The sequence below is a fragment of the Pangasianodon hypophthalmus genome, chromosome 25, assembly GCF_027358585.1.
Source record: "Pangasianodon hypophthalmus isolate fPanHyp1 chromosome 25, fPanHyp1.pri, whole genome shotgun sequence".
Lineage (NCBI taxonomy): Eukaryota > Metazoa > Chordata > Actinopteri > Siluriformes > Pangasiidae > Pangasianodon > Pangasianodon hypophthalmus.
This window is the reverse complement of record NC_069734.1, coordinates 2,235,641-2,251,079: the sequence shown is the minus strand read 5'-3', so window position 1 is coordinate 2,251,079 and position 15,439 is coordinate 2,235,641. Positions and strand designations below refer to the sequence as shown.

General features: G+C 41.5%; 1 protein-coding gene across 1 annotated transcript in view; it reads right to left on the bottom strand.

The window, feature by feature from the left end:
- The window catches only part of itfg1 (integrin alpha FG-GAP repeat containing 1), a 152,463-nt gene that overhangs the window by 35,813 nt on the left and 101,211 nt on the right, over positions 1-15,439 (bottom strand). Inside the window, exon 12 of the mRNA XM_053229421.1 lies at positions 15,053-15,161. Coding sequence (XP_053085396.1) covers positions 15,053-15,161 — 109 coding nt within the window. The remainder of the gene's footprint in view (positions 1-15,052; positions 15,162-15,439) is intronic.

Below are 15,439 nucleotides of genomic sequence, written 5' to 3'. Positions count from 1 at the left end.
TTAATTTAGATAAATCTATCTACAGCCATAAAGTGAGGCCTTATAGAATACCAGTAAACATCATCAGGCTGAAATTTAATCAGCTCTGTTTGACAGATTCTGATTTTCCTTCTTATGGACTCAGTGAAGATGAAATGGAGATCATGCCAGGAACTGTGTGTTTAGTCACAGTGAAGTCGTGTGACGAGGCTAAAATTACCTGTAGTTCATCAAAATACAGTCAGCATTTTGGGACATCCAATTCCAATCAAAATAAAATCTTTAGTTAGTGTCTGAAAAGGTTTGAAGAAAGGTTAATGATACTGAATGTGGGCGGAGTCAAGTACGGCTGCTACTCGCTATTGTAGGAAGATAAAATACGTAAACTTTTCTGTTTGTTTGTTCATGTTATCAATCAGTGGTCCGTCTGTATTCGTTTATTTTTTTATGATACACACATGCACACAGCAGATATTTGTGAATGAGACGCACTCTCAATTTTTAAACAGAGTTAAATAAAAAAAAAAAAAAAACAGGATAGCTGGATATAGAGCATTAACACGGGCATTAAAGTTGAGAAGAACTGAAGCAGGAATTAAAGAGAATGGAGAGAGCGAGATGAAAGCATTGCACCAGACTAAGACTGAAATCAAAGCACACGAAAATGTTCAGAAATTTTATAGCTGGAAAAAAAATGATGAAAGTCGTCATTTTCTCACTCTCTGAAGTCGGCCATGTTTGATTTCCCAGAGAACATTCATCAAACACCTTTTCATTCTCACAATTAAATCACCTCGTCGCACAGAGAGAACTGAAGGAATGAAGAAGCATGAGGAAACCGAGCATGTCCGTAAGATCTCGTCACCTGAGACGGACATGGCGGAGGACGTGTGTGTGTGTGTGTGTGTGTGTGTGAGATGGATGTTCGTCCTTCGCGCCCGAGTGGACAAGGATGCGCTCTGATAAACAGGCCTCTATCTCTCTTTTTCTTATATGTTCTTCTGTATCGTTCTCCCGTGTCTGTCATGACGTCACGGCTGGGTAGACTTGTGGTTCTGTACGACATTTACATCACCGTATGAGCCGGACTGTAACTAAGGGCATTTTTACACTTGGTCCGAATACTCGAGTCTGCGCTCAGGATCGATTCTGGACTTGTGGCTTATAATCGTCACTTTGTGTTCACACAAAACAGTTCTTTCCGAACTATGGATGGCAGGCATTAGACATTTAATCCACTTGCTGTTATTGCTGTAAAATTATTTTCCTTTAGTGCTAACACTCAAATGGTGAAGAACAGCAGGAATAACTATAAACACAGAGCCTGTAAGACAATAGTTAGCCACGCAGGCCAGGATGAGACTGTATCATATTTATTTATTTATTTATTTATTTATTTATTACAATGCTCTCACTTGAACCACAAAGGTGAGATAATTACAGAGCTCCAGTCCTGTGAACATCTGGTTTTATACATCAGTAACCATAACAACCCTTTCCCCTTCATTACGAAGTATAAACAGGAAGTAATGTAACAACTTTGACCAATCACGTTACTCAGCATGCAGCCCGCACCACGGGTTTGTGGAAGTGAGCTCCAGATCACCTCTGGACCGCGAAAACAGCGTCCACACTTCACCAATCACACGCGACGTATTATTTAATTCAGTAATTATGCTGAATTCGGTTACACATGTGCGTGGAGCCGGAAATGTTAATAAAGTTTCTTTCTTTCTTCAAGTCTCTTATTTATGGCAGCTTTAGAAGGCATCATCACGAGTTTCGAAAATGGCGTCACTATGTGTGCTCACTACATAGGGAGTAACATAATGGTGGTTCAGAACAGATATACGGGCCGACAGAACTTAAGATTCAGACTCAAAAAAAAGTGTTATTCCATTTGTTTCTGAGTCAAAGTTTACAGAATAAAGTATTGGCACCCCTGGCTTTGTTGTAGTGCAACCATGGCTACAGGGCACTGCGTCCCAAACTCTGTACGACCGAACTAAACAGAAACCGGCTTCATCATCCTTAATCACATCAGTATTTCATTCAGATGCCGACTTTTAGACTTTCAGTCAAGCGTCAAAACATTTCTCAAAATTCACATAAAAAAAATGTGGATTAAAGTGTAAAAATCGACACTTCAGAGGATCTGGAGAGGCCTGAGAGTGAAGACTGTGAAATTGGAGATTTCACATCGGGCTGTTCTGTTCCACATCACTGAACCAAACAGTCAGAGACGGTGTGTCAGATCAGTCATGACACACACACACACACACACTCTGCTGGGAAAAGGCCTTTCACTTCTGATCTGATGTGTTAAGTCTGACCGGAGATCAGCTGGTTGTGTGCGCACTGGCTTCATCTACTCCTTTACTAACACTGGTCTGAGAACAGTGCCGTGTGTTTGTGTACTGACAAATAACAGCATCACACAAACACACTTACTAACAACAACATCCAGTGTTACAGCAGAAGTGTTTCTTTTAAAGGAACCAAGCTCCATTTTACTTGCTGCATTGGAGGAAAACAGGAAGTTTTGGAGCGGAGCTTGCCGTAGTCAATAGCGGTGGCTGGTCAAAAGCAAGTTATAATCTATAAAACCTCCGACTAGTGAGCAAAAAAGCAACAGGCGACATTTTCTATGTACATGCGATTCCACAGAAAGCTCGACAAGCAACATGTGAGCAACAAATCCAGACGACTGGCTTGAATGATTCCTTGGACCAATCATATGATTCTTGGAATATGGCGTTTCTTCAGTAGCCCACTCACAACTTTAGTTCCTACCAGCATTCAGTTCTTCTGTCCTGCTTGACTCGAAAAAAAAATGGAAGAAAAACTTATAACCGTGGTTTCGTCTTTTCCTGTGGTATACCACCTTTCATTAAATGTGTACACAGACATAAAGAAAAATAAAGCTCGGAAGCAAGTAGCAGACGTTGTTGTTGTCTCTGGAGAGCCACCTCAATTAGCTTGCTCTGCTAATCTGCTAATAGCCAATACAAAGTCTGGCACGTAACATGTAAATCAAATAACCAATTTTCACACTGAGCAGTGCGTTATTTAATTTGTGTTTAGCTAATTAGAAGGAAATATATAGATATTTAGGCATATGGTGGTGCCTCTGGTGAGTGTGCAAAGCTATTACAGCTAACTAACAAAGCTAACACAAAGCCTGGCACGTAACGTCGTATAGCAAACAACTGTGGCAATTTTCTTGAAGTATATACAAATATTAGAATTCATTTTAAATACATTTTAAGCAAAAGTAAAATGCATACTGTAGTCAGTTGCGTGCTGTAAGCTGCTACGCTTTCTCATTAGAAATAAAAATGCTGGACGGGCGGCACACGCCCACAAGACAGAGACTTCAAGCGACATGAGCAACCTGTTGCACGCTGCTGTGAGCAGAGGGTTAATCCGTACCGAAATGTGTCAGAAATGCTTGTATTTGGCAATAGTGTGTTTGTGTGTACATGTTTTTAGTGTCATGCTGCTTGTGGCAAAAATAGTCTCGAACCGAGGCACACGAGCAGAGCAGCAGAATAAAGAGCTCTCAGTCGGATCCACGTTCGCCGATTTGACCTGGATGTGGAAGGAAGGAACGAAGAAGAGTGGAAATGCGGCAGTTCACACACAAAGAGTAGCCTGTTTAACTATAGTGCATCCATAAATCAGCTCTTTTTTCTGCCGTCTCTTTTGTACAGGTGAGGAAGTCTGAATCGATGTGTTTGTAATGCATTTATCTGGGAGATCTCTGCGCTTTAATAGACCTGCCATTTGGAGAACACTTCCAGACTGTTTATGTTCCGCGGACCCTTAATAATCCCTTCACGTCTTACAGGAGGTCAGTTCTTCTTAAACAACCCCGCTTTCAAAAATCAGCTGTATGAATTTATAAAATGTGGGCATTGTGAAAACACACACACACACACACACACACACAATGTCCTCATTACTATTACATCCATATGTCAGTATTTTATTTTTATTTGTCTCAAATCACGCACTATACACTACATTCTTAGCCCTTTTTAATCCACTATGCAGGTGTATTAAATGTCAGGTAGGTGCTGGACTGAAGGAACGAACACACACACACACACACACACACACACACAACTGAACATCTTCCATCTTCTCTGCAATTTTTTTGCAAGTTTTTGCACATGTTTATGCTGCTATAAATACTCATTATTTTATACTGTTCATAGGCTGCTACTCTTATGTTTACACTATTTCAGCTACTTGTATTGTACTCTTGTACTATTTGCACTATGTTCACTTTTAAACAGAACTGTGTGCTGGTCGGCGCTGTAGTCATTGTACTGTCTTGTGCTGTCTGCACTTGTTCGCACTTGTGCACTTTATGTATAAATTGTGTAGTCCCTTGTAGTTCTGTGTTGTTCTGTCATCTTATGTAGCACCTTGCTCCTGGAGAAACGCTGTTTCGTTTCACTGTGTACTTGTATATGGCTGAAATGACAATAAACTCCACTTGAACTTCAACTTGAAAAACGCTGCGGATCTGCAGAACACATATTGATTATGAGCAGTGACTCGAAACGCACAAAAACGGTCCAGAATCAGCACAGATCAGACTGTGTAGCAGGCCACTAATGTCTAATGTTTTACACTAAACACAAATGACAGATCAGATTATCTATCATACCTCACAACAGAGAACAGGACAGAATGAACTGCTAAACTTTTCCTCCTAGTTGGTATCTGTGGTGTAGCAGCATTCTCAAATTTAAATCAGATGACTCCGCCTCTGTTGTTGGAGCTGTCTCGGTGATGGCAAAGTCTCGGTGATGGCTCCGCCTCTCTTGATGGTTCCATCTCTGTGATGGCTCCGCCTCTCTTGATGGTTCCATCTCTGTGATGGCTCCGCCTCATTGTTGCTCCTTCTCTGTGATGGCTCCGCCTCATTGTTGCTCCTTCTCTGTGATGGCTCCGCCTCATTGTTGCTCCGTCTCTGTGATGGCTCCGCCTCATTGTTGCTCCGCCTCTGTGATGGCGCCACCTCATTGTTGCTCCTTCTCTGTGATGGCTCCGCCTCATTGTTGCTCCGCCTCTCTTGATGGCTCCACCTCATTGTTGCTCCTTCTCTGTGATGGCTCCACCTCATTGTTGCTCCTTCTCTGTGATGGCTCCGCCTCATTGTTACTCCGCCTCTCTTGATGGCTCCACCTCATTGTTGCTCCTTCTCTGTGATGGCTCCGCCTCATTGTTACTCCGCCTCTCTTGATGGCTCCACCTCATTGTTGCTCCTTCTCTGTGATGGCTCCACCTCATTGTTGCTCCTTCTCTGTGATGGCTCCGCCTCATTGTTGCTCCGCCTCTCTTGATGGCTCCACCTCATTGTTGCTCCTTCTCTGTGATGGCTCCGCCTCTCTTGATGGCTCCGCCTCTGTGATGGCTCCGCCTCATTGTTGCTCCGTCTCTGTGATGGCTCCGCCTCTCTTGATGGCTCCGCCTCTGTGATGGCTCCGCCTCATTGTTGCTCCGTCTCTGTGATGGCTCCGCCTCTCTTGATGGCTCCGCCTCATTGTTGCTCCTTCTCTGTGATGGCTCCGCCTCTCTGATGTTGTGTTGATGTGTTTATTTGCACTGCTGTTTTTATACATTTTATTGTTATCGCTGTATTCTGAGATTCACCATCAGCCTGATATCAGATTGAAACATTAAATCATATCATACTTTTTCCTAATCAGATCCACTCAAAAGTATTTTGCTCTACTGGTGAGTGAACAGGAACTCACCTACTGCACTAATTTTCCCTCACTCATTTTACAACAATTTTACAACCTGCCCAAGGACTGGACAATTGAGAAGTCAGATTGTGGAAACTTGAGGTGAAAGAAAAATGCAGGGCAGCAAAACAAGCATCTATGATGGTTTTCCTAAGGTCACTATGGTGACATGAATGACTTCCAGGTCCAACGCTGGTCTGTGTGTGAATAAACAGCAGTTCTTCTGTTCAGTAAAACCCCGAAGCGTGAAAATGATCAAATATTTCAGCATCGGTTATCTGCTCATTTTCATCCGCATCGTATTAAACATGGAAAATGTAGAATCGTGTATCTCGCATCCTCACTCCCTCACTTTTGTCTGTTGATTCCGACATCTGTTAGTCCTGTGAAATGTTTTTCAGAGTCACGTCAAAGGCTAATTTCGATCTTGTTATGTGTTAAAAGCTTTCTAAAAATAAAAATTCTGAGGAAACTGAGCTGAAACACCGTGAGCAGATGTTCCTCACTGCACTACATCTACATCAATATACAGACAGAAGCACATTCAGCTTGTTTAGTCCACCCACTTCTGCCTACAGGCGCGCACACACACACACACACACACACACACAGAATATGAAACTTCTACAAAGTTAAACCACCATAAGGAAATCTGAAATAGATTCACCATAAATGTTATGCTATGAAAAAAATCATTACTGCTCGAAAACTCTAGTTTGCTAAGTTTAAAACAAAAACAAAACAAAAAAAAAACAATATCCTAAACTTCTTGTGATAGATTTAAATTCATCTTATAGACAATATTTGTGATAATTCTGTATCCTCAGCGGTTTCATTATCGCAGCTGTCTTTGAATACAGACGCAAGTTGTGTCTCAAACCTCGCACTGTGATTGGCCAATCATGGCCACCTACAGAATTAGAGAAGGGGCGGGGCTTATTGCACATTACTGTACCTAGCAGGTAAGTTATAGTAGTGTGCTGTTCTTAGAGCTAAATAAATAGAAGTGCACACATTTTCAGATTCAATATAATTTTTTTATGAATTAAAACAGTATAAATGTTGGAGAGCTCTAATTATTCACTCTACACATTGGTTTAGTTTAGAAAAGTACACAATTTAATTAAAAACACAACATAAAGTGGCATGTCCTTATACAAAATGGTGATTTTATTAAACTGAAACAAGTGCAGCTTGTCATAGATTTTGGTTGGAGAACACTAATTAAGCACCTAAACACTGTGTCCTCTATGACTAAAAATAACAGGAAATCATTAATGACTGACCCGTAGGGAACCGTTTTCAGATTCTTTCTAGTTTTCGCATGTTTGTTTGTGTAGCCACGACACACTGGTGTCTTTTTGTCAACCAGAAGCACACACAGAGTCTCATAAGCCAGTGGAAACGCAAGATTTTCCCGTAACGGTTGACTGAAGGTTTTGTATTTGCTCTGTTCGTCTTTTTGCAGCCAACGTAACTGAGAGAGAGTGAGGAATGTAATGAGAGTCGTACGAGGCAAGGCCATAGTGAAAACAATTTCATTTATAGCCCCTATGAGCTCTCAAATAGACCTTTTTAAATGCTTGCTGCGCTGGTCCTCTAACAAAACAAGTGCCAAAACGATAAAGGGCAGAATTGAAGAAACCTGTTTCTGATACACTGAGAGTTCAAGAGTTATTTTTTTTCCTTTTAATTTTCCAAATCGTTATGCCCAGATAAGAACTTTTTAAAGCAGTATAAACTGAGACAAGATGAGATTTCCACTTTCTTTTGATGAACATGTGAAGTCTAAGAGTAAAAGGACCTTTAAGGAGTCCACTTTACTCAATATTCCACCAGTCACCGTGTTGCACTAAAGAACGTGATCTCGGGTTGTACGGTCATTTATTAAACCATTCACTCGTCCTGTTCTAAATGTCATCTGCTGCATGTGTAGCTGCGTGTTCTCTAACGGAGCGCTTCTCGTTTCCTGACTCCCTCTGCTCCTGGATCGATCTGCTCTTTATTAACTGCTCTAATTGAACCGCCAGTTTGAGTTAGCACGGGCGTGAATGAGATAGTGATTAGGGCCGGTTTTATGGGCCAGTAACGAGGCCTTGTGGCGCGCTAAAATCAAAAGGGCGGCTCCATCGGCACATGCTAATGCGCTGACCGCTAATGCGGAGTTTATGTGCTAAGAGTCATGATTAGCTCCATATGCAGGTCAAGGGCTTATGAGCTTGGTTTCACACGGGTTCAAAAAGGAAATGCAAACAGTAAATACTGTGTAGTTTTATACTGTTTCTGTTGCACACTTTTTCACTTTCCCCTCGCTAAGAGAACATCCATAGCTGTCTTATAAAGTTAAGTGAAGTTTCATAGGCTGAAATGTCATCATGGTAGATTACAGGAGAACCCAAAATTCACCTAGAATGCACTGTACCATGTTCAGTCATGTTCCTCTGCAGGTGGATCACACCTGTACCTCTGTAAGCATTAGCAATTAAATGCTTAACACTGGATTTGCTCGGATTTTTACTCCATTAGTACACAACAGCTTTAGTATTTAGACAAAGGAACTACTCGAGAAAGCAGACCTGAAGGAAGTCACTTCATTCTTGTCATGCCCAGGTCCAATCCACTCTCATGCTGCAAGTGGCCACTCGTGTGATGGAGGCGATACACACCGAGCGTGCATTAAAAGCACTACACACTGCACACTGCAGTGAACCGAGAGTAATGATCAAATTTGTGCTTAAGATGATCAGACTAGCGTGAAATATTTGTCAACAAGTATACGAAGACACTCCGGCTCCACCTGTCGTCCTATCGACCAATCCTACTGCATGTTTCCGTAATACATCAGGGGTCATATTTATCAAAGTGTTTGCAGATTGCAGAAGATCTGATTCTGTCCGTAAGAACCTCCCAGTACGCGCTAGAAAATGGCCGTTCATTACAGTTGCGTAGAGCTGGGTGATATGTCGCTATAATTGATATACTGATAAATTACGTCATGATACATTTTCCTGTTTTTTTTTTTTTAAAATAACAATTACAAACAGATTTTATAAAGTTTTCTACTGTCCGAATCTCAAATATTGTAACATTAACATTAAATAAAAGTATCAACAAACAAATTTTGATATAATAAAGTTATCACTGCTGTCCTGCTGGCAGTTTGTTAGGAAAACTATATATATATATCGTGATAGATATTGCGTATCGTTGAAATATCTCAATATGATTTCTTTTTTGCGATATCGCCTGCCCTGAGGTGCACTGTACGCACTGGACATTGATAAATCCATATAAATACACTTTCTAATTTGCTCTGCTCATGCACATTTACATAAGCAGTGCCCCAAATTGCTATATAAGGTAAAGACTTCCCTTTAAAAAGATGAATTTATGGCTACGTGTAAATCTATTGCTCCACTTACACCTGCGATATTCCACTGCAGTATTTGGAAATGTAATGTTTTTGTGGTGTGAGCAGTGTGAACGCATGTAAGACACGCCTGTCGTATTCTCCAGATTCTCATCGAAATGTTCCTGTGGCTAAAAACTCTGGAGTGAAAATGATTTGAGTGTGCTTGCGGATGCTATTGCATTCTCATCTCCAAACGTGCAGTGAGTCGCTGGAAGAGATCAACTAAAATTACACTGGGCAAACGAAATCGAAACGAAATCGACTGATGAGCCACTCGTCACTCTGAGCAAAGAGAATCCTGCGCTCCGTAAAAACACACAAAGATTCCTGTGCTGAATCTTCAAGCGAGGCATCAACCCAATCTTTAGTTGTGCCTTTAATACGGTTTTACTTTACATTTCATCTGTGTTACGTGTCTGCACCTTGTCGTGATGCACAATGAGATTACTGTCACTTATGCCGTTATGATTGACAATAAGTGGGATGGGGGCACTTCATAATTACTTTACTCACGATTACATTTTTTCTCACGCACAAGAACGACTTGATAAATCACATTTTCTGTGTAGAAATGTACTGTAAGTATGCACAGCTGATGAATTAAACCCCAGAATCAGTCCATGATGGGTGTGATAACGTCTTGACCACACTTCTTCTCTTAGTATCAGGAAGGTTTACGTCAACAATCTTACATGTAGAATTTTAAAGCAGTTTTTAACTTGTGTTTATTACATTATTCTCCACACCAGGGATTGAAAAATCTTATATTTATTAGCTAACATCGGGCAAGTAATGTGCTGTTTTTATATCTATTTGCATTTTGTATCTAACACTAAATATAAATGGCGTTGTGTTTTATCGTTCTGTATTTCCTGAGTTCCCACTCCTGCTTTCACACTGACTATAGGAAGAGGTGTGTGTGTGTGTGTGTGTGTGTGTGTGTGTGTAATGTGCGTGGTTGTATTTGAGATTGCAATGCAGGCATGAACAAAAGACAGAATGAGCAGCCACTTCCTGCTCACACTTTGAGAATTGGTGTGATTTTGACATGTAAAGACAAACATACAATACCCTCGCTGAAAAAAAACCCACTGTTGCTAGGCAACTGGGAAATATGGACGCATGGTGTAAGATAGCTAGTGGCTGAGGCTAACAATTGGGCAAGCTAACACATAGCCATTAATCTTTTATGTAGACAATAGAAACAAAAGACGAAGAATATCATTATTTTCTTAAAATGCGTACTAAGGAAAGACCAAAATGACATTATAATTGCACTTGACATCAACCGAAACATCGACAATGCATCACAGCTTATGAACTCGGAGCTGTCAGAAAATTTCGACTCCCAGTCATGAATACCACAAGATGTACCATACATGTATAAGCATCTTGTAAACACAGTGAGACACAGCTGCACGTGAATGCAGCATTACTTTATTTCTGCTTCGTTTGTTTCATACAAACGGCTAGAAGATGGGGAGCAACAGCAGATCTGCTCCTAAGAACAAACCCACAGGTCCACAGAAACACAGGCTGGACTGAAGGTTTTAAACTGACACACCGTTGAGTCATCAGTATCGTCTTATTCATCCGGACTCCCTAATTCACCCTAATTCACCGACTTCACCATTCAGCTCGCTCAGTGTTCCACCACATCCATCACGTCCACTTCCCTGCACTGCAGTGTGTTTCTCTGATCTACAGCATCTGACTCAAATCAGCCTTCACGAGCCGAATCAGCCGAGTTTGCGCAGAGAAACACTGAACTCTAGCAGCATGTGATTAAAATAAAAATGTACTGCTTTAAACTTGCTTCTAGTTTTGCACTAGAATTGAGGGTTTCGTGTAGCTAGAAACAAGCAGATACCAGGTTTGCATCTACAAACGGCATACGATGCCATCCGCACCATTCTGACTGGCCTATAGACTCGACAGCTTCAAGCATTTCTGACAGGTTTCTCGGCTTGTTTCTAAGAGTGACAGGCAGGAAATCATTTATATCCCAGGTATTAAACTTGAACGTGACCTGCTGACCTGTGGAAAAATAATACCGAAACAGCTCGTAGCAGAGTACTAGCCAGAATTGTTTACATTACAGCAGTTTTAGTACCTAGCAAAGGCGAAAATGTGATAAAGAACAGATTCAGAAAGTTAGGACACTCAGAGATCATTTAAGATCTTAGCAGAGATATGCTGATCTGATTTGTTTATACAAGTCCTGAGGATGCATTTTAGCAAATATTTGGAGAATTAAAAATGGCTTCTAGATGCAGCAGCAGCACAGAAACCCAGCAAATGGTTTTTTGCTAGCTTCAGAGTAAAGTACCAAAAGTGGTGGCCCTATTTTGAGGAGGTCATGAGCTTGAATCCTGATGATGCCACAGCTATCCTATGATTGGGAGCCTGAAAGAGCAAATTTGGCCTTGCTCTACGTTACATGATCTCTGTCTCCTTGTCCTAACTTTCTGAAACTATAGTAACAATGACGTTACTATCTCTCCTGTCAGTCAAAGCAACACTGACTAATATGGGCCGCATAGATCTTTCCTCCTAGTGTTCATCTGCCCTGTGATGTTGCTTGAGCAGTTTGAAAAGATGCGGTGGCTTCATGTGTCTCAGAGGAAGCAGGTGGTAAGGCCTTCATACGGTGACAAAGTTCAGCTGGCTTCCAAGAATGATATTTGGAGCATTTTTTTGTATTTATAACTGGACATTGCGCGGAAGCTTTTCATGCCGTGTTGTGCACACGGCAGCTGTGTGAACTCTGCACATGAACACTAAGCTTGAATACGCCTGTGATTGATCGTTACAAACGAAGCGTGAACAAGTCAATTCATCCCAAGATGGACGACTCTGAGGAGCAGTAATCATCTTCCTGTAGTTGTGGAAATTGTCATGAAATTTTAATAGCACCACCTGCAGGACTGGAGCACGACGGCCGATACGAAACCGCAGAGAGTACATGACCCTGTAAGCTTGCGAAGATGGTTTCATCTTCACGCATAAAATTTGTATAATTACTGTTATTGCCTTAGAGTGCATACGGAAATGTCCTACGTTTCGCTTTAAGCGGTGAGGTTATTGATGTAACTCATGTTCATCCACAGACTAGATGCACTTAAATACATTGTGCTTTATGGCCCTTTGAGAGAGCTCAGAAATGCCCATGTGGCCCGGGCTGTAATCGAGTTTGACGCTGCTGATTTATATTATTGCAGCATGCAGCAATAACTGCAGTTCCAGTGGGTTCAAACTCAGTGGCGTAAAACACGACAGAGCGTCTGGACAAGTACAGATAGACGTTGCACACACTTCTCTTTATCCATGCAGGAAGTTTTACACTTCTGCATTGTTTCCTCAAGTCCACACAGCTGCAGCTCTCGCATCAGCTCCTCAAAGAGGAAGCCATTAGGCTCTCAACTGCAGCGCAGGGAGAGTTAGGGGGAATGGAAAGGCTGTTCATGCTCTGTGTGTGTGTGTGTGTGTGTGTGTGTGTGTGTGGCAGAATATGTTAGATTAATGAGTTGAGCAGAATGGTGGCTTGGCGTTCTTACAGTGGCCATTTATACACTCCAACATGGGCAAGTGTCTTGTTCAGTCCTTCGTTCTAACTCATACACACATATTGTTTGACAGGCAGTGTGTAATCGCATGGTGATGGTGGTGTGTGTGTGTGTGTATGTGTGGTGTGTATGTGTGGTGTGTGTGTGTGTGTGTGTGTGTGTGTGTGTGTGAGGAGGGGTGTTTGAGGGTACTGGCAGCCCGGGAGCAGTTTGCAATTCACAGCAAATTACCCAGAGTGCCTCGCTGCTTTCCGTCCTCTGCGCACGATCACAGCATCGACTGGTAACACTCTCACACTGCTCATTATCCCAGAAAGAGAGGAGGAAGGAAGGAGGAAATGAGAGACGGAGGGAGGTAGAGAGGGATAGGATGAGGGTAGGAGGGCGAGAGACATGCAGAGAGAGTGAGAGAGAGTGGGAGGGAAATGGTGTATGTGTTAGTATTACATCCTTCCAAGCTAGAAAGCACCAAATGTCATATGCAGCGAGAGCACACACACAAACACACACACATTCTTCTCTGTATTTGGGTCTAGTCCAGGGAAAGTGAGCCAGTGACAGGTGTGTGTGTGTGTGTGTGTGTGTGTGTGTGTGTGTGTGTGTGTGTATATATAAATACATGTGTGCTCTGCTATAAAAAAAGCACTGTCGGCAGGATTAAATGGCGTTAAGGCTCGGCTTTTTACAAGACACGTCCCTCTTTGCAAATGTCAGCTCTCCAAATGTCAGGTTCACCGGTGCCTCTGTTTCCACGCCGACCAACAGAGAGCGAGAGAGATAGAGAGAGCGAGAGAGAGAGAGAGAGAGAGAGAGAGAGAGAAAGAGAGAGAAAGCCCTGACAGCTCCGGTATGACAGGTTCAACAAACACTCTCACAGAGGGGTCACGTTCCCTTTTCTATCCCTCCAACCCTCTATCACAGCAACATGACAGGAGAACATGAACTGTCTGAGTTAGTTAGAGGAAGTGAACGTGGAGATGGAAAGTTGGATGGAATGACCAAAGATAATTAATTACACAAGAAAACGCTTCTTACTTTAACATTAAGGGTGTGATGGTTAGAGTGATGAGATGATGTTTTTTCCTCATCTGTACAGTTCACGCTCATCCAATTGATGAGCTCCATTGCTGGCTTTTCCTGTACTCCAAATGGCTACACTTCCTGTACTTAAATCCTCTCAAACCTTGATTTACTAAAGATTTGTGAGCATATAAAACATGTGCAAACTTCATAACGCCCACAAAAAAAATCCAAATTGATTTACTAACTGTGCTAAGAAAGACTGCATCCGTCACACAATAACAAAATTACTTCTTATCATCTTGTCTGTTTTTTGCACGTCTGGTTTAATGAATATGCAAATGTGGGGCATTTCTAACTAAATGTGTAAAAAAGAGAGCAGCGTCAATGCAAACAGATTCATTTAGTGTCTGCAGTGTGATTTATCTAACCTGAATGTGCGCAAATTAATTAATGTGCGCAAATTAATACATCCGGAGAGCAGGTATTAAATTTGTGGAAGTCTGTTGCAGGTGGATGAAGAGAAATAATAGCATTAACTATCTTTTAATAATGAGAGTTTTATCAAGATTAGATTAGATCAGTGTCTTAAATTGATCAAAACGTTTCTTAATGTGACGACACTATACCAGTGGCAAAGTTGGTTTCGTGTTAAAATATTCACTGTGTGTTCATGCCTCTGATACTGACAACATTTTAATTCGCGTTGATATTGTATTTTGTAATTATAATACAATATCAAATTATAATCAGCGTTATAACGGGCACACAAATTACACGTGCGGCTGTGTTTACTTTCAGTTTCACTCTTCCTGGAAATCTCCTAAGACATTTAAACTTTTAGCACATGCAAAAACCTCATTTTTATAATTTTTTTGTTTCAGATATGTCACCTCACAACTAAACTAAATAAATCTTAGATTATATGAGGAGCGCACATCTTCATACCGCCATTACAGCCCACTTTACTCCTTCACCCACTTTTTGTGTGCAGTATTTATCCCCTTGTACCCACAAATTTGCGCTCGTTGTTTGGGATGTTAGTAAATCAGGACATGAGTGTTCTCTGGGATCAGATCAGAATTCCTGTAAATTGTGTACACTTGACTTTCTGTCCAAACTGGCGACACTTTTGAAATTCAGCGGCAAAGTATAGATTAATCCTCATTATGGACTGAGGCTGTAATTTGGGAAAAAATCATGGCATATAACATCAGAAAACCTGCTGCAGATGCTGTAAAGAAAAGAAGAAGAAGAAGAAGATGATGTTTGGGATGGACAGTCATCGTAGTGTTCTCATATTGTTCACTCACCAATCACTTTGACAAAATAAGCGTCAGCCTCGAAGTTGTTCTTCAGAGCGTGGATGGTGAGCTCCTTCTTCCCCTCCGTCCGGCTCAGCACGATCATGTCCAAAATTCCCTACAAACAAGGAAAACACAATTCAGTGTCCCACAATGCATCAGGCTCCTCACAGCTCTCTGTGTCATTTTCACACACTCGCATTGTTAATGCACTCTGCAGGACCATTACTGGCCATTAGATCAAAGCTGTGTGTGTGTGTGTGTGTGTGTGTGTTTACACTAATGCCGCACGCTCCATCATGAAGGTGTCACCACATACAAGAAAAAAAAATCTTGCAAAGTGAAAAAAAAAATGTCTTGGATTTGTGAATAAAAGAAAATTACCAGAAGAAAGTC